The following is a 25,064-nucleotide window of genomic DNA, read 5'->3' as shown; positions in this document are numbered from 1 at the left end:
TTTCAGTACTTACGTGCTTCCATAATATAATGAGTGAGATCAACGTCCGACTTGTCTACCCGTTCTTTCTCTATTAGTGCCAACCACACTCGAACGCCGTTAGGAACGTCACTTCCTGTTCCATATTATTTCTTAATACCCGACTATGACTTCTGCTGGCCTTTTAGCAGGACGGCTCGCCCTTGTCACAGGTGAAGTTCCATTAACCTTCACTTCTAATTCATTCATATTATTATTGTTATACAAGCATAATTTTCTGAGGGTAATTATATATTTTAGCGGCGTGAAATCTCTTCCATGTCTCTTTTTAGTTTTTTGTTTTCTTTTGTCATGCACGCACAGACCTTCAGCGTTTTTGTTCCGTTTTCGTTTACAAAGAAATATCTGCAGTATTCTTTTGTTGTTGACTATAAAGCTTACCAGGACATTCAAATACATACATTCTATTAACTTTCAATAAATATTGGGTACTACTAAAGCAGCGCGGACCCGAACGCGCAGTCGCGCGTCCGCGCTAGCTAGTCTTGAGTGGTCGATCCTAACCCTAACCCTAATCCGCGTGTGCAAATGAATACGTGTTTAGGGTTAGGGTTAGGATCGACCACTCACGACTAGCTAGCGCGGACGCGCGACTGCGCGTTCGGGTCCGCGCTGCTTTAGTAGTACCAAACATTCCACACAACAGATACATATTAATATCATTAGAGTGAATTTAAAACAATCATTAAAGATTTATCAAAAATACACGACGAAAGTCCGAAGTCGAATTAAGTATGCAAAACTGTATTTTAGCGGCGTGAAATCTTTAGCATCACTTTTCGAGTTTTCTTCAGTTATTATTATTATTTATTTATTATTATTTTTTTTTTGCATTAACCAGAACAGCAATATATTTTGGCCCAGTCGTTGCACCTCTTAAAATCCTTCTTATATCATATATAAAGGAAAAAAACGGAAGGGTGGGGCTGAGGTTCTGACCTCGTGATAAACGGAAATTGAACCAAAATTTTGAAAAGTGACATTGAAGAGTTAACTTTAACTATATATATATATATATATATATATACATATATATATATATATATATATATAAGTAATCTTCCAGTTTCTAGGGGTTAAAAAAGTAAATAAATTACAAGGGAAATAACTGAACGTCTTACCAGTATTATCCGTACTACTTTGTTTATAAATAAATCACGTGATTTGATTGACGTTAACTGTTTATACGTAAATCACACACGTGATTGAATATCATAGTTTCTTATGAGAAATCGAAAATGCCTCGTGGAAGACCGACTGCACAACATCTTATTTTCCGTTTTGTAAAAAGAAAAAAACATTTTAAACTTTTAGCCCAGTGAAATGATGTTTACTGCAACGTAAACATCATGAATTCGCTAAATTACGGGAACGTAAACATACCAACATGTTGTGAAGCGATGGTAGCGGGACACACACACACACACACACACATATATATATATATATATATATATATATATATATAACGATGCTGTAGTAACCCATGTATATTTACTATTTGCTTGTTCCAATCGAATTACTTGTGTTTATAAAACGTGTCCCGTCGTTACAAGACACGTTGTGTGGGTGTGTTATTAATATAATCTACCGAAATAGCGGTGCCTTTAGTTTCGAAATCCGTAATTATACACAATCATTTAATGCCTACGTTTCTTATAGATGTTTCATCTAATGTGGAGCTGATGAGAGATCCAAAAAGAAACGTGAGCATTAAATAAAGGGTAAAGACCTCTTTCAGTCACGAATGACCATTTGATTGCACATCCGGAGTTGAAGTCCGGATAAGGTAGTTTGTGGAAGACCAACAGTCGCCCATGCATACCAGTCTTAGCTCTCCATAAAAAAATTGTCAACAAACACAGATTTCGAAACCTAAAGTACCGCTAACTATACAGGTAGACTATATTAATAACTCACCGAATGAACAATATTTAGGTACTACTAAAGCAGCGCGGACCCGAACGCGCAGTCGCGCGTCCGCGCTAGCTAGTCGTGAGTGGTCGATCCTAACCCTAACCCTAAACACGTATTCATTTGCACACGCGGGTTAGGCTTAGGATCGACCACTCAAGACTATCTAGCGCGGACGCGCGACTGCGCGTTCAGGTCCGCGCTGCTTTAGTAGTACCGGAATGTTTTAGTCGCTTTTCATACTCAAAATATTATTTAGAAATGTTATCTGAGTAAAAAAAAAGAACACGATTTATTGAAGCAAGCTTTAAGAAAATGTCAACAAGGTCATAAAAAACAAAGCAAAAAACGCAACTCAAGCTGGAGTTTCGGAGGAAGAAAAGGGGCCAGGAATTGGTGGCTTTGTTTTGTTTTCCTTATTTAAAAAAAATTTTTTTTTTTTTTTTGTTTGTGTTTTTGCGTTCCGTGCGACAGAAATTACATTCCTGTAAGAATCGTTTCTCTCCTAAAATTAGAATTTTTGTTCCCTAATTCCGTCCCGTTTTCCTTCCTTATGAGGTAAGGACACTGTCACCACAAAATCCAAGACTTGTTGTTGCATGTCTCACGCGGAGAGCAAGATCCTTGCAAGGTCTCCCATGCTGGGTCAGATCACAGGATAAAGGCCAAACTAACAGGGGCCACGTCTTCCTAGGGATTAAAATGGGTTTGTGGTGGTGTAACACCCCTACTTAAGAAAAAGCAAAACTACAGAAGCATTGATGACAATTCAAAACTAACAAAAGCTGGGGGGAGGAAGGCCTTGCCCCAGGGATGCCCCCCACCCTTATACTGAGGGAATCAACCTACAACCAAGAGTTAAGAACAGTGGAATGAATCGCCAATGCTTCAGAGGAAGTGAAGGGTTTAGTCTGGTGTGCAGGGCTGGATTAAGACCCATCGAGGCCCTAAGCACTTTGCCAGATTTTGAGACCATTAGCAACGTATAATTTTGAGGGAGATTTGGATGCCATTTCTGCAGGTCAAAGTGTCATACGGAGGTTCATAAGTTATCTTGATTGTTGTTTTACTCCAAGAACAATACTGATGATAGATTAGACCTATGACCAAGGATGTTTCCATCGCAACCATGTCTCCTTTTTTTTTCTTTGGTAAAAGAATACAGTCAGATTTGAGGGAATCACTAGCAGATTTGAGCAAACTAAACAGGACCCCACTCCCCACTCATTGGAATGGTGCAGTTGCTGAATGTAGCTTAGTTGTTTGTGATGGTCAAACTGTAGGAGGCAGTCATTAAAAACAACCCTCCCTCCCTCCACCTCACCCAATTGTATACCTTTCTTCTTTGTGAGAAAATTGTGACAGCTTAAATCTTATAATCCCTAAAGTTCATTTCCATCCTAATCCTCACTTTATACCATTTTTAATCTTCCAACTGTTCTGTCTTCATTTCTTGCTGATGCCATCAATGCTTGTCTTCATATTCTTTGTGTCATTAAGACTGTAAAGAACTTGGATTTCTTTAAATAATAATAATAATGACAACACAGATTTGCTCTCTCAGTGCTTCCAGTCTTAACTGATTGCAGGTGTTATCATGTACATTGTTTTGTCTTGGTATACAAGATGGGCTACAGCAAATATTCTGCTCAATACTACAGATTTGCTTGTCAGTTGTTTGACCTTAACCAGTTGAGCATGTCCCTTAATGGATGATGATATGTGCATCTCTGATCATGAGCAGAAGTAGTTGAGGAACATCATAACCATGTTTCGAGAAGGATTCTTTGGAGTTTGAATAATTCACCTTTGCAAACATGGGTGTTTTGTCCATAATCTTTAAACAAGTCTTATTTAGGGACCTATATATATATATATATATATATATATATATATATATATATATATATATATAAATATTTAAAATCTACAATTAAGAGCCCTCTCTACTCGCTGGCGGTACCTACCCACCACCACTACCCATTTTCCTTTATTCAAAAATTCTTATCGCTCCTTAAAATTATGGCTTTTAAGTGTTGATTTCTCAGCCCAAGAATTACAGCGTGATGTGCTGCTTGACTGGTCCCCCCTCTCCCTCTCTCTCTCTCTCTCTCTCTTTATATATATATATGATGATGATGATGATGATCTTTTCTCCCGCCATGCCTCTGTCTACCCCTCCATCCTCTCTCTCCCCCTTCGTAGTTTTTCCTTTAAGGTCTTCAGGTTCTGGCTATATATAAATGAGAAACCCATTCTAAATTATCTAGCTGACGTACTACGACGAAATACCCAAGATGCAGATAAGATAGAGATTTTTATTTATTTACGGCCTCAAACATCTCAATACCTTGCGCTTTCTTGTTTCTCTCCATGAAATTCAATTGAATTCAGTTGTTGTCTTAAATTCATGCTTATTCATTTTCTAAGCTTCCTAAATTCATGCTACGTTATATTCTAATCACCCAGAATTCATTGCTCTTTTAAAAAAATTACGATTTATGCATTGTTGTCTCTCAAATATTTAAAATCTACAATTAAGAGCCCTCTCTACTCGCTGGCGGTAACCCGCCCTCCCACCCCCTCCACCGGAAGTTCATTCGTCTGTCATTCCTCTGTCATCCCACCCCCTCCACCGGAAGTTTCATTCCTCTGTCATCCCACCCCCTCCACCGGAAGTTCATTCCTCTGCCATCCCACCCCCTCCACCGGAAGTTCATTCCTCTGTCATCCCACCCCCTCCACCGGAAGTTCATTCCTCTGCCACCCCCCCTCCACCGGAAGTTCATTCCCCTGTCATCCCACCCCTCCACCGGAAGTTCATTCCTCTGTCATCCCACCCCCTCCACCGGAAGTTCATTCCTCTGTCATCGCACCCCCTCCACCGGAAGTTCATTCCTCTGCCATCCCACCCCCTCCACCGGAAGTTCATTTCTCTGTCATCCCGCCCCCTCCACCGGAAGTTCATTCCTCTGTCATCCCACCCCCTCCACCGGAAGTTCATTCCTCTGTCATCCCACCCCTCCACCGGAAGTTCATTCCTCTGTCATCCCACCCCTCCACCGGAAGTTCATTCCTCTGTCATCCCACCCCTCCACCGGAAGTTCATTCCTCTGTCATCCCACCCCCTCCACCGGAAGTTCATTCCTCTGTCATCCCACCCCCTCCACCGGAAGTTCATTCCTCTGTCATCCCGCCCCCTCCACCGGAAGTTCATCCCTTTGTCATCCTGTCAACCTCGGCTGTCTCCCGGAACCCATCTAGTGGCCTTGGCCATCCTCTCCCCTACCTTTGGGTAGCGCATTAAGGTTGAGAAATGTTTGCAGGTTGTAGGTAATGTTTTGCTTATGAATTCTTCCAATTGCAAGTTTTCTTTTCAGGTACACGACACTGCTTTTCCTCTTCCCAGGCTACAGGCCCACACCCCCAACACCCATACTGTTAGGATTGGCACTCTCAACGTCGGCACGCTGAAAGGTAGATCTGGTGAAATTGTTGAGATGCTTGAACGGAGATGCGTAGATATGTGCTGCATCCAGGAAGTAAGATGGAGAGGAGGTTCTGCAAGGTTCCTCACAGGCAAAGAACACAGGTACAAGATTTTCTGGGCAGGGAACACTGACGGGGTCGGGGGCGTAGGAATACTTCTAGCGGAGAAATGGGTGGATAAGGTAATCGAGGTCGTTAGAGTAAGTGACAGAGTACTTAAGATCAGACTAGTGCTTCATCATAGATTAGCTACTGTCATCTCAGCCTATGCACCTCAACCTGGGCTACCAGATGGTCTGAAAGACCAATTCTATGACACCCTCTTGCAAACTACCTCGTCGACGAGTGACAGGGACCTTCTCTTTGTGGCTGGAGACTTCAACGGTCATGTCGGACGTCGTGCTGGGGGCTTCCATGGCATACATGGAGGCTATGGCTTCGGTTCCCGCAACGAGGAGGGAACCAGACTGCTGGAGTTCTGTGATGCAACCAATCTTATAGTCTGCAATACCAACTTCAGGAAACCTGCCAGTCACCTAGTCACCTACCGCTCCGGCAGACACTCTAGCCAAATCGACTACATCCTCGCCAGAAATAGGGAAAGAGGGCGGCTTATAAATGCCAAAACCTACCCTGGCGAAGAATGTACCCCACAACATAGATTAGTAGTTAGCGACTTTGGGATCAAGGCAAAATGGGTGCCCAGAATTAGACAGGCTTGGAGAAGAAGGGTGTGGAAGCTTAAAGACCCTGCAAACGGACAGAGACTTAGAGACAAGTTACTTGAAGCATTTAACGAAATAGAAGGGGATATAGCATCATACAACGTGGAAGACAATTGGAGATTTCTGCGGGACAACCTGTTGAAAGCCACCGACCAGATTTGTGGGTGGTGTAAGGTCCCCTCCCAACCCAGAGTAACGTGGTGGTGGAACAAGGAGGTAGACAGGGCTATTAGACAAAAGAAACAAGCTTGGAAGGACTGGAAGAACGGTGGTAGCAGGGAATTGTACCAATGTGCCAGAAGGGAGGCTAGGCGACAGGTTTATTTAGCCAGAGGGGAAGCAGATAAGGAAAGATTTGCCAATGTTCTGCGCCGTGAGGACCAAAGACTCGAGGTATTTCGGGTTGCAAGACAGTGTAGGAGAGAGAATAGTGATGTTGTAGGAGAGAAATGTGTTCGCATGGATGATGGTACGCTTGCATTAAATGAGGATGCAAAGAAAGAGGTCTGGAGATGCCACTACGATAGATTGCTTAATAAAGAGAATGAATGGGAGAAAGAGAGCCTGCCTTATGTCGACCCAATAGAGGGACCAGCTATCCGAGTTGATAGTACCAGGGTAGATAAAGCAATTAAGAGTATGAAGACCGGGAAAGCCCCCGGCCCATCAGGAATCACTGCAGAGATGCTCAAAATATCTGGCAGTGTTGGCTATAGCCTAGTCACCCGTATTACGAACCAGGTGATACACGAAGGAGTCATACCCTATGACTGGTGTAGCAGCATCATAGTCAACTGCTACAAAGGTAAAGGGGACGCTTTAGATACAAATAATTACAGAGGCATCAAGCTGTTAGATCAGGTTATGAAAGTTACAGAGAGGGTCATAGCCCAACTAATTAGGGAGCGAATCAATTTAGATGAGATGCAGTTTGGGTTCGTGCCAGGTAAAAGCACTACTGATGCCTTATTTCTAGTGAGACAGTTGCAAGAGAAATACCTAGCCAAGGATAAACCTCTGTACCTGGCTTTCGTTGACATGGAGAAAGCCTTTGACAGGGTCCCCCGATCCCTTATCTGGTGGTCAATGAGGAAACTTGGGATAGAAGAATGGCTAGTGAGAGCTGTGCGAGCCATGTACAGAGATGCGGCCAGTAAGGTGAGGGTTGGAAATGAGTACAGCAATGAATTCCGGGTAGAGGTAGGGGTCCACCAAGGTTCCGTCCTCAGCCCCCTATTATTTACCATAGTCCTCCAGGCAATCACAGAGGAGTTCAAGACAGGTTGCCCCTGGGAGCTCCTCTATGCTGATGACCTTGCCCTAATTGCGGAGTCACTATCAGAACTAGAGGAGAAGTTTCAGGTGTGGAAGCAAGGTCTAGAATTGAAGGGCCTTAGAGTCAACCTAGCTAAAACCAAAATCCTAATAAGTAGGAAGGTAGATAAAACACAAACCCCTTCAGGTAGATGGCCCTGCTCAGTATGTAGAAAAGGAGTAGGTAGTAACTCTATAAGATGTACCCGGTGCAAGCTATGGACACATAAGAGGTGCAGCAACATCAAAGGCAGGTTAACTAGCAAGTTAGTTTTTGTTTGTGGCAGATGTTCAGGTGCAATAAAGACTGCAAACAAACAGGAAACAACTTCTATCTCATTCCAGGGTGAAAAACTAGAGGTAGTCGATAGCTTCCGCTATCTGGGCGACCAAGTTAGTAGTGGGGGTGGGTGCGCTGAAAGTGTAGCTGCTAGAATAAGAATAGCCTGGGCAAAGTTTAGAGAGCTCTTACCCCTGCTGGCGACAAAGGGACTCTCACTCAGAGTAAAAGGCAGACTGTATGACGCATGCGTACGAACAACCATGCTACATGGCAGTGAAACATGGGCTGTAACTGCTGAGGACATACGTAAGCTCGCAAGGAATGAAGCCAGTATGCTCCGTTGGATGTGTAATGTCAATGTGAATACCCGTCAGAGTGTAAGTATCTTGAGAGAAAAGCTGAACATTAGAAGCATCAGTTGTGGCGTGCAAGAGAGACGATTGCGCTGGTATGGACATGTGGTGAGAATGGAGGAGGATAGCTGCGTGAAAAAGTGCCACACCCTAACAGTTGAGGGAACCCGTGGAAGAGGTAGGCCCAGGAAGGCCTGGGCTGAGGTGGTGAGGCAAGACCTTCGTACATTGGGCCTCACCGAGGCGATGACTACGGACCGAGACCTTTGGAAATGGGCTGTGCGTGAGAAGACCCGGCAAGCCAAGTAAGATCGTTGCCAGTGCCCCTGGACTGGTTCTTGTGCGGGTGGCACATGAGATGCACCATTTTGAGCGTGGCCGTTGCCAGTACCGCCTGACTGGCTCCTGTAGGATTTTCGAGCGAGATCGTTGCCAGTGCCCCTGGACTGGCTTGTGCGGGTGGCACATAAAAGACACCATTTCGAGCGTGGCCGTTTTCGTGCGGGTGACACGTAAAAGCACCCACTACACTCTCTGAGTGGTTGGCGTTAGGAAGGGCATCCAGCTGTAGAAACTCTGCCAAATCAGACTGGAGCCTGGTGTTGCCATCCGGTTTCACCAGTCCTCAGTCAAATCGTCCAACCCATGCTAGCATGGAAAGCGGACGTTAAACGATGATGATGATGATGATGATATATATACATATATATACATACATATATATACACACACGAGCGTGGCCGTTGCCAGTACCGCCTGACTGGCCTTCGTGCGGGTGACACGTAAAAGCACCCACTACACTCTCTGAGTGGTTGGCGTTAGGAAGGGCATCCAGCTGTAGAAACTCTACCAAATTAGATTCGAGCCTGGTGTAGCCATCCGGTTTCACCAGTCCTCAGTCAAATCGTCCAACCCATGCTAGCATGGAAAGCGGACGTTAAACGATGATGATGACATATATATACACATTTATGTATCCACACACATATAAATATATAAACCACACACACACACACACATATATATATATATATGTTGCAAGCATTATTAATTGCACCAGCAGTAGACGTAAGCATTGACCTTTCTTTCTGAAGCACCCAAATTAACTTGTGCATACAACCATTTTTGAGACATAACATTACATGCATGATATTTGGTTAATAAGCTCTGGCGCTCTCCAGTCTTCGTTGGGTTAAGATTTCTAATTATATAATATCGTTCCAACTCAGTGAATTTCAACAAACTATTCCAATGAATGCGGCTCACTGTCTCCAGTTTGTAGTCTAGTCATGTGACCCTGTTTTGACATGCACTTGGCTGTTAATATTGTCACGGTTACAGATGCATTAGTGTGTTGTGTATGCATCTACGTAAAGATTGTTTCATCATTATTTCTGCAAGTACTGGGAAGTCTGTTTTGCTGACACTGCTGTAGAGGATGGGAAATGTTAAGACATTTGTACTAGGTGTAGCTGTTTGGTATAGGTGCAGGCATGGTTGTGTGGCCTGAGAAGTTTGCTTCCCGTCTATGTGGTCTTGAGGATCAGCCTCACTCTGCTGCACCTTGGGCAAGTATCTTCTTCATTAGCCATGAGCTGAGCAAAGCCTTGTGAGTGGATTTGTTTGGTGGAAACTAAAAGAAACCAGTTATGTATGTATGTACTACTCAGCCATACATACATATATATATACATATATATACTTACATACATACATATATATACACACATATATATATATATGTGCATATGTGTCGATGTACACACACACATAATTACACATATTCTGTCTCATAAAAATATAGAATGTTTATAAGTGTATGTGTGTGTATGTATACATATATATAAGCAAAGTGTGTGTGTATATACATACATACACACGCATATAAAAGAGAAATATAGGTGAGGGTATGTCTGTCGTAGTATGTATAGAGTGTCGGCTACATTGATTATTGACAAAATCTACTTTTGGTAAATGAACTTTGATCAAAACTTAAACCTGGCAATATTATGTTGTCTGGTTTGGTTTTGATATGTTGGAACCAGTCTGTATCAAATATATGCAACGAATGCTGTGTTAAGTCATAGCATTTATTAAATACCAGTTTTAGCTTATTTCATTGAAAATGCTGTCGTTTACGACAATATGGCTGTACCAGTTTTAATAGCGATGTTTGACTGTGACGCCCAGTCACAAACTTTCAGTTCAAAAGTAAAGTAGATTTTACACACCTTGGGTAGTGTCTATTTTTTATAGCCCCAGGCCAATTAAAGCTTTGTGAGTGGATTTGGTAGATGGAAACTGAAAGAAGTCTGTTTTATGTATATATGTGTGTGTGTGTGAGAAATTGTATGTTTGTGTCTCCTTGTCTTGACATTGTGTGGTAGTTGTGAATGAGTCTCTGTTTTACAAGCAGTGTTATCTATTTCCAATATTCTGTGAGAACATGCCTAGCCTTGGTGGGAGATATTACTTACTAAATATTACTATAATTGTAATAATTAGAAACTGTAGTGAATAGCAGCTCCAGAAGAGTTTGAGAAATTCCTAATTAAGTGTGGTTTGTAGTTATAACTCGTTAAGTTCTAAGTTTGAGTTTTACTTAACCCATTCATGCCAAAGGTCCATTTAAACTGACCCTTAATTTATAAGGGTATAAACCCCTGTGTATCAAAGAATGAAACACGTTCTTAACGAGTATGCAGTCTATATCAAACAGATTTCAATGAAATTTTTTCCAGTTGTTATTTAGGTCAAAATAATCATATATCTGTGAATTTTCAGGCAATTTCATTCACTTGAAAAATTTTGGCATGAATGGGTTAAGCTAACTTCATCTCCCGTCCTTCTGGGGTTGGTAAAATATAAACATCAGTCAAAAACTGGGGTTGATTTACTGTTCCTATTCAGAAACCCTAGATATGAATGGAATTATAGCTGAAAGCTAACTGTACCCTCTCTCCTTCCAGGATTTATTGCTTTATGCCTATGATAATAACCTTTTTTTTTTTCCTTTTGTAAAAACAACAGCAATAACAACAACAATAATTCCTATGTCTTAGCCAATGCTATTTTCACCCCCACCCCTAGATCCTTCTAAATATAAATGTAGAGCATTTTTTCTTCTGATTATTTTATATCTTTGCATACTTCATTCTCAAGACTAGATTTGTTGTCTACAAATGGCTACTAGTGTATGTTACATTCTAGCGTGCATGCATGCAGACACACACATAGGTATGGCCATGTAGTTGAAAAACTTGCTTACCAACTATGAGGCCTTAGATTCAGTCCCACTGTGCAGCACTTTGGCCAAGTGTCTCTACTATAGCCCTAGGCCAACCAATACCTTGTGAGTGGATTTTGCAGACAGAAAATGAAAGAAGTACATTACAAACACATGTACACACACACACATGCATATATGGTGGTGATGGTAGTTTCTCTTGTTTGAGAAAGTTTCCACAATTTCTTGCTGGATGCCCTGCACAGAAGAGTGTGGTGTTGAAGCCCTCATCAAATTGAGTAGAACAAGTTATAAAATAAGGGTCTTTCTTATGTAGTTTATGAATAGAAAGTTGTGGGGGGAGGGGGGGAATGCTACTAATGTCATGTGATCACACAATACACAAATTTGAAAAATTTAAGTGAATGTGAGATGGAACATGGCCCCTTAAAATAATATGTATGCACACATACACACACTCATGTACATATGTAATTATATACACATGCACACATATATATATATATATATATATACACACACACACACACATGTACTTACACATACATACATACATATATGTATGTGTGTGCATCTTAGTCATTTCTCTTTGACGTTTGGTGACGTAAAATGGCCTTGGCTTTGAGTTTATTTGTATTTTCCTGTAATGCTTTGCCTCACTCAGCATATTTAAGGAACTTATAAAGCTTCACACACACACTCTCTCACCTCCTCTCTCTTATTCCCTACTTCTTTCACACACACACTCTCTCACCTCCTCTCTCTTATTCCCTACTTCTTTCACACACATTTGTACATACTCTGTCTGTATGTCTGTCAGTCAGTTACTCATCTTTATCTAGCTATCAGTATTTTCTTGCCAACTATCTCTCTCTCTCTCTATCTATCTATGTATGTGTGTTATACATATATTACATGTGTATCTGCATTGTATGTATGTATATGTGTGTGTATATTGTATGTAATGTACTGTTTGCATATATTTGTGTATATAGGAAGGGCATCCAGCTGTAGAAACTCTGCCAAATCAGACTGGAGCCTGGTGTTGCCATCCGGTTTCACCAGTCCTCAGTCAAATCGTCCAACCCATGCTAGCATGGAAAGCGGACGTTAAACGATGATGATGATGATGATGATGATGTGTAATGTATGTATGTATATTATGTGTGTGTGTGTGTGTTGTATGTAATGTAATGTTTATATGTATGTTATGCGTATATTGTATGTATGTAATGTTATGTGTGTGTTTGTTGTATGTAATACAATGTTTGCTCGTATCTATGTGTTTGTTTGTGTGTATAAATTCATTATTTACATCAAAAGTCTGATAAAATTTGGTTTCCTTTTCTTTCTGTGTCGCCTTCAATTAATCCATAACACATGGTTACAGATAAGCAGACATACAAGGTTGGAGGGGAGGGGGAAAGAGCACCAAAACTTGGAAATTATGTAATTTATACATATATTATTTCTGTACAAGTATAACGCTTCTGTAATTTGTGTGTATATATATATATATACAATTGTGTGTATGTATATGTGTGTCTTTAAACAATTATACACACACACACACACACTATGGTACATACAGACATCTACATATGTAATCTACATTTGTGTTATGTGCGTATATTCATTCATACATTCATACAGAACTACATCAAATAATAATAACAACAACAACCACGACCAAAGAAACAAACAGGCTGTTTGCTATGTAGGGCATGTAGTTATTGACTTTCAAAACCGGCCCAAACTAGCTCATTCTTGTTTATAGTGGAAATACTGTGCTCTGTGTTCATATATGTATATTCACATGTTGCATACATATATACACGCATGTCAATACCCATAGTCACACACATACCACACATATACACATATGTGTGTGTGTGTTGTGAATTTCTGACCTGATTCATGTGGCTGATGAGAAAATATTACATTACATATTTTTGAGGTTTTTGCTTTCTTCAAACCAGGGAAGAAGACAGAGAAAAACAAAAAGCGGGGAGGCGTATTTGTAGAGGTTTATTTGCAAAGGTGGCTTCTATGATCGATAGCCTGTTGTTATTGTTAGTGCTGTTGTTGTCTAACCCCAAGTGAGCCCTGCCTAAAACAGAACGATGATCAAAAGCCCTTTCTATTTTAGTGTTCTCAGCACAGATAACAGCTATCCAACATGTCCTTTTTTTAAGATGCTAAGGGCAGTGGTTCCCGACCTGTTCACCAACAAGGAGCTGCCGCCACCTCTCTCATTTCACTTAAATGAGATTTTTCACACATACACCCCTCCGCTCCTTTTTTCTGAAAGGTCTGTCTAGCTCCATAAAATGATATTTATTAACGAATTTGTTTTTCCCCAATTCATCTCCCAATTGGAAGATGTGTCTATAAATTGAATATTAATTAAATGTAACTTATCAATCAATATACATGTTTCGTAGTCAAACACTGCAGACTTTATAATCGAACACAGCTCACTCACTGATTCCAGCTTTGGACTGGCTGTGCTCAAGTGTGATTTGGAGGGGATTTGACTGCTATTTCCAGCAGGCCAAGTGACCACATACAGGCTCCTTTCTATCAGATGCTGTTCATCCTCAATTGAATAGGTCTACGATTAAAAGCATTCCAGCTGTGACCATCCTGTCTTCTGTCCTACTTGCAGGAAACTCAAGAACACATTATGCAATATGCCTTTCTGTTTTGCAGAAGATGTAATATTTAGGGTGATTTGGCTGCTATTTCTAGCAAAATGAGCAACCACGTAGAAGCCCTTATATCAAAAAGGTCGAGAAGCACTAACGTAGAGGTGGTATGCTAAGTAAGTGCTGTAACGGATTACTAGGGCTCCAAGTTTATAGCTGAGATGGTAGTTATGGAGCCATTGCAGATTTCCGATATATATATATATATATATATATGTATGTATAAGTATATATTTGTGTGTGTTGTGTGCAGTTATATTCCATTTCCAGTAACTGATTCGGCTTATTACATATATAAATAAATGTTAAATAAGTTAATATTGTTAACCAAGTTTAAATTTCGAAGTAAAAAAAGTTGATTTTTTTTTCTTTCTTTTAATACAAAAAAGAAGTTATTTGGTAACATATGTCTAACAAAAAAATAAATATAACCCACCAGGTGGGCACAACATTCGGTACTTTACTAATTTAAGATTTCAGATTGAGAGAAATAACCATATCATATTTATTTATTGTTGAAGAGAACATGAAATATATAAAAAAAAGAAAAAAGTAATAAGTTTATTATTACATTTTTTTGCAAAAAAAAAACTATAATAATTAGGGTTAACTTTGTGAACTTGTAGTTTTGTATATAAATATTCCTTTGATGTTGACTGTTTATATTTTTCTTGTTCATTGGATTGTCATAGCTTAGGAAAAGAAATAAAGGAAAAAATTCTCATTAACATGACAGAGAATATCTTAAGATAGACACAATATGCATTTGTGTGAAAAGGCAGAGACGAGTGAATTAAATATAGTGATTGTTATGGCAGTGAGCACAGTGAGGTGGTGTGGTTGCCAAGTGGTTAAGTGTGTTGGGATGCATACTCATAGATTGTGAGTTCAAACCCATTGCGTATGCTTCGTTGTATTTTGGGGCAGAACATTATATTCTTCATTGTTTCTGTTCAAGGATGTCAAATGTGAGAGACGATTGTCCTGCTGAGGAGGAAATTTATTTCTCCACAGAGAAAAGTCTCTGATGTTGTAAGCTCTTTTCTGCATTGCCTCTTACTGGTCAATAGGTACCACCTGTCCATTTGGAGAATGTTAGCTATGATAGCTTGGGGCCATGTCCAGAGAGAGGATTATCCCTACCGTTATGCACTATATTCTGTATTACCTCAGTTCACCCTGGCTGATAACTGGGGGCGACACACTGCATCATGTCGCATTCCTTAAAAAGGGGCAGCAGCCTTTCTGACTCTGCCAATTACCATCCTGATGGATTCACCAACTGTCAGTCTCACCTTTGTACTCACTCACATTTTCTCATAACATCTTGTAAAAAGCACTCAGTCCACTCTGCAGGGTGGTTGGTGTTAGGAAGGGCATCCAGCCATAAAAACTGTGCCAAAACACACACAGAAGCCCCGTGCAGTTTCCTGGCCATGTCAGCTCCTGTCAAACCATCCAACCCATGCCAGCATGGCAAGTAGATGTTAAATGATGATCTCCACTTCACAGTGCCTTAAGCCTCCCCTCATAACACCTCCTCCTGCACCTCACAACAGTTCACCTAATTGTTTGCTTTCCTGTTTTCTGCTATCCAGGAGCTGCCAGTGGCATCGGTCGCAGTGTATGCCAGGTGTTTGCCCGTGAAGGAGCCAAGGTGGCGGCGGTTGATGTCCAAGCATCAGGATTGCAAGAAACACTGAAGCTCTTGAAGTCGTCTTCTCCAGGTATTTATTGGACAAATTGAGTTTTGCTAAGTCAAAAATACAAGTTTGGTTCCTAACCACATGATCTGGGGTTCAAGACTGTTGCATGGCACCTTGGGCAAGTGTCTTCTGTAACGTCTGGCTGACCAAAAGCCTTGGGAGTAAATTTGATTGATGGAAACTGAAAGAAATCTCATATATATATGTGTGTGTTCTTCCTGTCATCAACCCTCACCTGTTTCCAAATAAGGCAATATTTCTCCATGGCCAGACATGTTTTTCATGGAAGACTGGAAACGAACAACATCACTTGTATGATGAGGATTTTCATTTACAACCATCACATGATGTCTAGACAAGGGCTCACACACCACACAACAGGCTTCTTTCAGTTTCCGTCTACCAAATCCATTCTCAAAGCTTTGTTCGGCCCAGGATTATAGAAGACATTTGCCCTGAGGACTCCACATCCCACCCCATGATCTTCTCAGGAATACTTTGCTGATAGTGGGGTACTTTCCAGAATTTTTCACATTTCATATGATGTAGTACACGCATTTTATTTTTACTGGCCAATAGGAAAAGTTGTGAGAACTGATTTGCATATGATTAGCATTTTACATTTTCAGGTAAAATTAAGGTAAAGTTTCCTGTCAAAATGAACAGAATCTTCTGGAAATTGGCGAATGAATATTTCTCTTTTTTCTTAATCAATCATAGAAAGGAGAGACAGTATTCCTGACATTTACAGAAATACTCAACTCTTTACCTCATTTCCTTGGAACTGTGAGATCAATGTGGTATAAAAAATTCTCACCGATATCATCACCTGATATTGTTTGTCAACATACAGCATATGGGCTTTATCTTTCTAGGGGACCACCATGCTTTCCCAACTGATATCTCACTGCCCCAGTCTGTAGCAGAGATGATCGATCAAGTGTCCAAGCAGTTCCAGGATGTTCCAACTGTAGCTGTGAACAGTGCTGGCATCGTCCGTGACAATCTGCTATTACGCAGCACTGATGAGGATTTTGATAAAGTTATTGACGTCAATTTAAAGGTTTGTTTCTTTGTATCTGTCTTCTGCTGTGGACGTTTTGAGTAATGGGATGTATGTTTGTTGTGGAATTGGTGATTGGTTCAAAGCAATGTGAATAGATAAGTTTTCATGTTTAATAGAGTAATTCTGTATGTTAAAAGGGTTAAAGGAGTTCTGTATGAAGATGGAAGGGTTTCGGGTTGTGTTTTTACACCTGATATTTTTTTTTTTTTATTCTGTTGTCAGGGTACCTACCTGGTGATGAAGGCTGTGGCACAGGTGATGATGACTAAGCATGTTGAATGTGGCTCCATCATCAATATTGCAAGCATTGTTGGGAAGGTAAGTAAGGAAACCCCACCCCCTGCCATCTTTGTGATGCGGGTGGACGGGGGGAGCTGGTTGTTTATTGTGAAGAGCTTTTGCACTCCTTATCTCTGTCAATATTAACTATTAGATGAAAGGCGGTGAGCTGGCAGAATCGTTAGCACATCAGGTAAAAACGTTTAGTAGCATTTCATCCGTCTTTACATTCTGAGTTCAAATTCCTTTTGGGGCAGTTGAGTACTGGGGTCGATATAATCAACTTACTCCCTCCCCTGAGCTTGCAGGCCCTGTGCTAAAATCTGAAAGCAGTATTATAGATGCATCAGATTTTCTTGTCTTATATGTAAGTCTGACACCATCATCAACCCCTAGGACATTACGGTCTCAAGTCCTTGGGCTCATAGGGTTGGTTGCCATGGTTATAAGTGACCAAGATCACCTGGAACCATGTGGTTGGAAAGCCCCCACACTTGTGTCCTGTTCCTGAATCAACATCTAAGTGGCTGAGTATTCCAAGACGTGTGTACCTTTAATGTAATTTTCAGGTAAAATCAGGATGACACAGTGTTTGACAGAGGCTGTTAGAGTCCGAATCCAGCTGATGGGAGCTTCTGGATAGTTCCTCTCTGACCAGTTTCACTCACAAGATATGGGGCGACTTTGGGCTGTAGAATATGATGCTTGCCTAAGATGTCATGCTGTGAGATTGAACCTGGGAGCTTTTGGTTTACAAAGCAAACTCCTCAAGCATTCAGTCATACTGCACTTGCACTCAAAAATATGTCAGAGAAGCAGATTTGAAACCATTACAGCTTGGGATGAAGGGCAGACATTCAGCATTTGAAATACAATAAGGGTTACGTAAGGATTTCATGTTATTTATAGTGGTACTTGGTGTTATTTGGTAACATTGGTTCATTTTCTTTGTGTGTCATTCTAGTATGGGAACATTGGACAATGCAACTACGCAGCATCAAAAGCTGGAGTTGAAGGATTAAGTAAATCTGCTGCAAAAGAACTTTCCAGGTAAGTTTGTGTACATAGCTTAACTCCCACTCCACCCATTTTTATTTATATTTTTTTTAACCATAGTTCTGCTGAAACACACTGCCTTCATTTCAAATAGCAAAGAATTTAGTGAAATAACTTTGTCACTATTAAACTGTTGTTTGAAAAATGAATTAACACGAAATTTTAATGGCAGGTTTTAATTTTGATTACTTTAAAACAAGCAGCTTGTATCACAGAATCAAAGGTGATTTTGGACAAATTGCTACCAAAACGCTTATGAACCTGGCACTTTATCATTTCCTTTTGCTGAACAAACAACTCTGGTTGTCGAGTGGTAGTGGGGACAGACACACACACACATCATCATCGTTTAACATCCATCTTCCATGCATGCATAGATAGGACGCTTGACAGGAGCTTGCCAAAAAGAAAAGCAACCTTAAGCTATTGTGTCTGTTTTGGCAAGGTCTTTACAGTTGGGTGCCCTTCCTGACACCAACTATTGCCAGCTAAGTGGACTGGAGTAATGAGAAATGAAATGTTTTGTTTAAGAACACAATTGCCCAGTCCAGGAATTGAAACTACAACCTTACCATCATAAGCCTAACCACTAAGCTACATGCTTCCACACACACACATATACATGTGTATGTGCGCGCATGCATAAGTGTGCGAATGTGTTTGTCTCTCATTGTCTAGACATCATGTAATGGATGTAAACGAGCGCCATTGTCATACAAGCGATGTTGTTCATGTCTAGGCTAATGTGAAAAACAGATCTACCTATGGGGGAAATATTACCTTACTTGGAAGCCTGTGAGCGTTTGTGACAAGGAGGGCATCCTGCCGTTGAAAATATGCCTCAACAAATTCCGCCTGACCCAGACAAGTTCGAAAAGTGACCGTTAAAACGATGATAATGACGATATTCGCTCGATTATCAAAACCTCTTCACCTGTTTTCATGAATCCAGGCAAGACTGAAATTGCTCAGGTGCCAGGGGAAATAACTTTGCTTGTATTAAATTTTGTTAAGTATATCGTAAGAGTAAAATTTGTTTTATTTGTTGCAGGTTCAATATCCGTGTTAACTCCGTTCTGCCGGGATTTATTGATACTCCCATGACCCAGAATGTTCCAGAGAAACTTTTACAGCATGTAACCAAGTTAATTCCAATGCAGCGACTTGGAACTCCTGAAGGTTTGTGTCATTCATATTACACTGGACTGGTTTCACTCCACTGCACGGCACTTTGCTCAAGTGTCTTTGGTTGGCCCTGGGCCGGCCAACCAAAGCCGTCTCAGTGATTTGGTAGATGGAAACTGATAGAAGCCCGACGTGTGTGTGTGTGCTTTGTTTCAATCACTAGACTATGGCCATGCTGGGACACCTAAGTGACAAACATTGAGATAATTAGCTGAGAAATTATTTTTAAAAAACAGCTAAAATGTTTCTTGGGCAAGGTCTTCCACTATAGCCTTGTGAGTGGATTTTGTAGATGGAAACTGAAAGAAGCCCATCGTGTGTGTGTGTGTGTATATATATATATATATTCGTGTGTCTGTGTTTGCCCCCCCCCCCATCGCTTGACAACTGATGCTGGTGTTTACGTACCCATAACTTAGTGGTTCATCAAAAGAGACTGATAGAATAAGTACTAGGCTTACAAAGAATAAGTCCTGGGGTCGATTTGCTCGACTAAAGATGGTGCTCCAGTATGGCTGCAGTCAAATTATTGAAACAAAAGAATATTGGTAAAATTAATTTTTTAGAATATAATTATAATCAAGGGCTCTGGAATGCCAGCACCTATATGCTAGAAATAGATGATGATACGTATGTCTGCATGTTCTCGTCTTGTGATGGTTATAGAAGAGCATCACCATCATACAAGCAATGTTGTTTGTTTCCAGTCTTTTGTGACAGGGACGTTAAATGGTGATACATGGTCGTTATCTCTGCCATTTGATAATTAGGATTCAGTTGTTTGACCAACTGAATTATCTGTCATGTGGCTGAGGTATTCCAGTCACATGTACCCCTTAATGTAATTCTTAGGCAGGAGAACAGTGGGAAGTTGCCCAGGGTCCACAATTCTGTGGCTTGCTGTCCATTAAAAGTATTATAGGGCCTAGTGCATTGATTAATCTTAAAGGCCTATAGTGCTGGTAGGAAGACCCTGTTCTTTGGCAGAATTAGTATGGCACAGTGTGTGTATATATATATATATATATATTGTATCATTGTTGTCTGTCTTTAGAGTTGATCAGTTCTTTGTTTCTCTTTTAATTTCAGATGTTGCAGAAGTGTGTTTGTTTTTGGCTTCAAAACGCAGTGGATATGTAAATGGTGCTTCTATAGAAGTTTCAGGTAGGTTTTTTATATATATATATATACACACACATACACACAGTATAATATAATATACCCTGTTTGAAAGCTTATATACATATACGAGGACAGCTGCATAAAAAAAGTGGTGAGCGCTAATTGTGGAGAGTACATGGGAAGGGGTAGACCCAGGAAGACATGGGTTGAAGCAGTGAATTTGAACTCAGAACGTAAAGACAGACAAAATACCAATAAGCATTCTCGCCCGATGTGCTAAGGTTTCTGCCAACTTGCCTCCTTGACCATCCTTAAATATTAACAAAAGACAGGAAGGGTTGGGAGAGGAAGTAAAGTAGTTGTATTGGATAAAAAATATTTCTTTAGAATGTATGTAAAAGTACATTTAATATTGAGCAGGAGTGAGAGAGGTGGGTGGGGAGAGAGATAGAGAGGGAGATAGATAGAAAGAGATGGAGGGAGAGAGCGATATATAGAAAGAGATAGAGGGGGAGAGAGAGAGAGTGTGTGTGTGTGTGTCTGTGTGTATCATGTTCCTGGAATCAATACATTAATTGTCTTGCAAAGCATTTTTAATAAGTTTGTTGTTAAATCCGTATTCGTTTACAGGCTTAATTAGCCCTTGTTTAATATGTTCCGAGTTATATAGAGTTCCCCCTTACATAAGTCCCAAGTCACTCTGGGGTTTGAATAAAATTGGGAATGTGATGCATGGATGCCAGGGAAATACGTCCTGGATATCACATGTGATAAACAGGACAGACAAAGAGTTAAGACAATTATTAAGGGAAATATATCATACATAACCATGGCTACCAATCCCTGTATTTTTCTCTAAATTGTTTAATTAAAAATTTTTTCCCTCTTGTTCTTAGGTGGCCTCAGAATGTAAACCAAGGTGATTCCTAGTGTTTACTTGCAAATAATTGATTGCTGTGACCAACACACGAATACATAATTAATGTGTGACGATTAAGCTAATTACCAACCAGCTTCATATCAAAGATGGAAATATATCGTTTATTTTTTAAATTGATTTTACTTTAAAATCTTGTGTATTTACTGCTAATTAATTTTTTTAAATAAAAGAATTGTAGAAAAATATATATTATACATATAAAAATTCAAAATCATTCTAAACTTTTTTTTTTTTTCTATTTTGAATAAATAATTTTTAATTTTGTACATATCTGGATTTTTTGTTTTTTTTCATTCAACCAGCTAAGTGCATCATCGTTTCATGTCCACTTTTCCCTGCTGGCATGGGTTGAGCAGAGTCTATTGAGGCAAATTTTTCTGATTGGACGCCTTTCCCATCACCAACCATCACCTGTTCCCCTCATCATCATCATCATCGTTTAATGTCCACTTTCCATGCTTGCATGGGTTGAGCAGAGTCTATTGAGGCAAATTTTTCTGATTGGACGCCTTTCCCATCACCAACCATCACCTGTTCCCCTCATCATCATCATCATCGTTTAATGTCCACTTTCCATGCTGGCATGGGTTGAGCAGAGTCTATTGAGGCAAATTTTTCTGATTGGACGCCTTTCCCATCACCAACCATCACCTGTTCCCCTCATCATCATCATCATCGTTTAATGTCCACTTTCCATGCTGGCATGGGTTGGACGGTATGTAGAGAATTAAGATGAGTAAATCATCTATTAACCCTAGGAAGGGCATCCCCTTGGCGTTAGGAAGGGCATCCAGCTGTAGAAACTTTGCCGGATCAGATTGGAGCCTGGTGCAGCCTTCTGGCTCACCAGTCCTCAGTCAAACCGTCCAACCCATGCCAGCATGGAAACCGGACGTTAAATGATGATGATACCAACCTGTCAGAGACTACCTCTAGTTCTAGGATACAAAAACTTTGTTTTAAAGGGATCTAAATTTAAGCCTTCCTTCAAAATTTCATGTTAATCTATGTTCCAAACACAACTCAATAATATTAATGACAAAATTCTTTTTACTGAATCATTTTCAATAATTAATTGAAACAAAAGCAGTATATTTCAGCAGAAATAATGGTAACAAAAACGTTAATGTCACAGCCATCATTGTGTTTTGAATTCAGACGATCCATGCCAGCATGGAAAACGGACGTAAACGATGATGAGAATGTTATTAATATTGCTGCAAGGAAAGGCATGAATGTCACAACAAATATATTTCTCATGCCTGTGAAAGAAATGGAGTCCTCAAAGTGATGAGACAGAATCGGGGGCAATTTCTACCGTTCCATCATTACTTTGATTTTTGGTCACTTTTTCTCCTTTTTCAGCCAGAATTTTCTCAACATTTCTGAAAAATAAGTGGAAACAGAAAAGAAATAAAAAATTTTTTTTTGCTGTCGGAAGGATAGTCTCCTTTTAATTCACATCTTCACAACAATTCATCGCTATTAAAAACACAGCAGACACAAGTTCCCTACCACACAGCCCCTCCTGCACCTGTTTTAATTTTGAATACCAATTTTCGTAATAAAAACTTAATCACATCTCTTTTCTTTCATTTTTATCAATGTTACAACGTGATCCAACTCCCATTTTTCTAAAATGTGTAATTTTAGGGAGAGTTGGCTGTTATTTCTGACAAATCTAACGGCGGAGGTAAAGAATGCGTACACCACCGGTTTTCGGCGTAACATGGACCCCCATCGTAAAACTAATCCTAAACCCCGGGTGTACGTATTCTTTACTTTCGCCAATCTAACTTGGCAAACTTTTTCAAGAAGCAAGTCGCATGAGACACACCTCATCATTATGTGGGCCAGTTTTTTAAAAATTCTAGATAATTTTTCATTAGCGTGCCATTCGGAAAGAGCCGCGGGCCGCATTTTGCCCATGACTTCATTAAAAGCTTCCTCATTTATTCGTTACGAACACTCGTTTTTTTTTTAACTTTATTAAAAAAATTCTACTTCTTAAAATATCAAGAACGTTAATTTTCTTTCATTTTATCAATTTTACAAAATGTTCCAATTTTTTTTTTTGTTTTGTGTGTATAGGGTGTAATTTTGGAGTGATATTTGGCTGCTACTTCTAACAAATCTAGTGACAATAGAGAAATAACAAAAAGGAAAACAAAAAGACCGTGTTACACTTACGTTTTACCAGTTTCAGTGAAGTAGTTGAGGTTATCCGCTATGAGGTGTAAGTTCTGGCAGCCAGGACATCGCACCAGCACTACACCCCGGTCGTAAGAGACCTTGGAAAAAGTCTTGGAGGAGCGAGTTCCACAAACACGGCATGTGTAGATAATCTGCATTTTAGGGGACATATGCGCCAGTTTGGATTTGGGATCGTCTTGTCGAAAGTTAATGCCTGTATGGAAGTTCTGGTCACGCTTATATAATAAACGGGACCTGACAACCGAGCAGACACGGTGGAAGTTCTTCAGGTGTCTGTAGTTGAATATTAATGACCGAGAAAGATTGAATGAACGGAGGTAGCATGCCATTGCAGAAGACTCACTGTAACTTCATTTACAAGTTGATATTTGGTAGGTTAGATGTATCAGAATATTCAATTAACTTTGTTAATGGTTTCTTGCGTGAAAAGTTTTAAAGTAATTAGATTCGTCGAATAAAGAAGAAAATACGCGCCTCGGCGAAGTTCATTGAAAATACAGCTTCGCCTAGGTTGATCTAAAAGTCGAACCGAATCGTCACTGGTGTTCGTTTAATATGAATAAATAATAAAATTAAGTAAATGTATAGAAAGCCAGAAATATTGAAATAATTAATTGGATAAATGTAATGGTTTCTTATATCAGAAATATTAAAATACTTAAGTATTATAAGGAAAAAAAATAATCTGCTTCTGAAATTCATTTATAGGCGGTTTCACTCACGTAACAGTTGATCTAAAAGTCGAAACGAAACGACACCGGTGTTTTTTTAACATGAATATTAGAAGCAACTATGTTGCTGTTTACACGATCAAATTTATTAAAATACTTAACTGTGTATATTTAATAAATGTATATCTCACATTACTGAGCTTTAGTTACTGAAAGAATCGGCCGAACAAAATGTTGAAACGAAACAATGTACTAATAATTTGTTATCTACCTTGTAAACATTATCAACCTAATACAGTGTTTTTATTGAGTTGTCAGATAAATTCGTTCGTTTTTCTTTTATATTTAAAAGGATAAAATTTATCTAAAATTTAAGAACGAAAACCAAAAGTTGTAGAGAAAGAATAAAAGTATACAAAAATCAAAAAACACTCCGGTAAAAATATTTTTTCGTGTTAATTCAAATAAGATTCGAAAGATTTAAAAAGAAAATAAATAAAACGAACGAATTTTTCTGCCAACCCAATGCAATGTGAAGCGAGAGTCAATGATTCTGTGGTGTGATGGAGGAAAAAAGACAACAAGAAGCAAAAGGACAGAATGAAACCTTGTCGACCGCAGCGGAGTACACGATCGCTCCTGATCAGAACATGTCTTTCTCGTAACCTCTCTGTTTTCTGACTGACCCCACGTGCTAGCCTTCGACCGCGTGTCGCCGACTTCCGGTCTGGCTTCACTTCTGTTTGTCCCACC

At 39.8% G+C, this 25,064-nt stretch overlaps 2 protein-coding genes across 3 annotated transcripts; one reads left to right on the top strand and one right to left on the bottom strand.

The window, feature by feature from the left end:
- The first annotated feature begins 33 nt into the window (after positions 1 to 33).
- On the top strand, positions 34 to 21,694 carry LOC106877798 (estradiol 17-beta-dehydrogenase 8). Of its 2 annotated transcripts, XM_014926813.3 has the most exons (8): positions 34 to 191; positions 15,671 to 15,799; positions 16,654 to 16,841; positions 17,067 to 17,162; positions 18,088 to 18,173; positions 19,231 to 19,358; positions 20,454 to 20,528; positions 21,383 to 21,694. In XM_014926813.3, exons 1-8 carry the CDS (start codon positions 146 to 148, stop codon positions 21,397 to 21,399), a joined length of 765 nt encoding a protein of 254 aa, XP_014782299.1. In that variant the 5' UTR covers positions 34 to 145; the 3' UTR covers positions 21,400 to 21,694. The 2 variants fall into 2 exon arrangements, with proteins under 2 accessions (XP_014782299.1, XP_052831308.1); XM_052975348.2 differs by lacking the exon at positions 15,671 to 15,799 and having other exon boundaries at positions 63 to 191.
- LOC106877800 (DNL-type zinc finger protein) lies at positions 21,507 to 25,036 on the bottom strand. The gene is made up of 2 exons (XM_014926814.3): positions 23,617 to 25,036; positions 21,507 to 22,811 (listed from the first exon to the last, which is right to left on the bottom strand). The coding sequence occupies exons 1-2, from the start codon at positions 23,967 to 23,969 to the stop codon at positions 22,709 to 22,711; spliced, it is 456 nt and encodes a 151-aa protein (XP_014782300.1). The 5' UTR covers positions 23,970 to 25,036; the 3' UTR covers positions 21,507 to 22,708.
- Positions 25,037 to 25,064: the final 28 nt, after the last annotated feature.

Source organism: Octopus bimaculoides, chromosome 21, assembly GCF_046866305.1.
Source record: "Octopus bimaculoides isolate indiv1 chromosome 21, ASM4686630v1, whole genome shotgun sequence".
Classification (NCBI taxonomy): Eukaryota; Metazoa; Mollusca; class Cephalopoda; order Octopoda; family Octopodidae; genus Octopus; species Octopus bimaculoides.
Note: the sequence above shows the minus strand (reverse complement) of the source record. Positions and strands in the feature narration are given on the sequence as shown.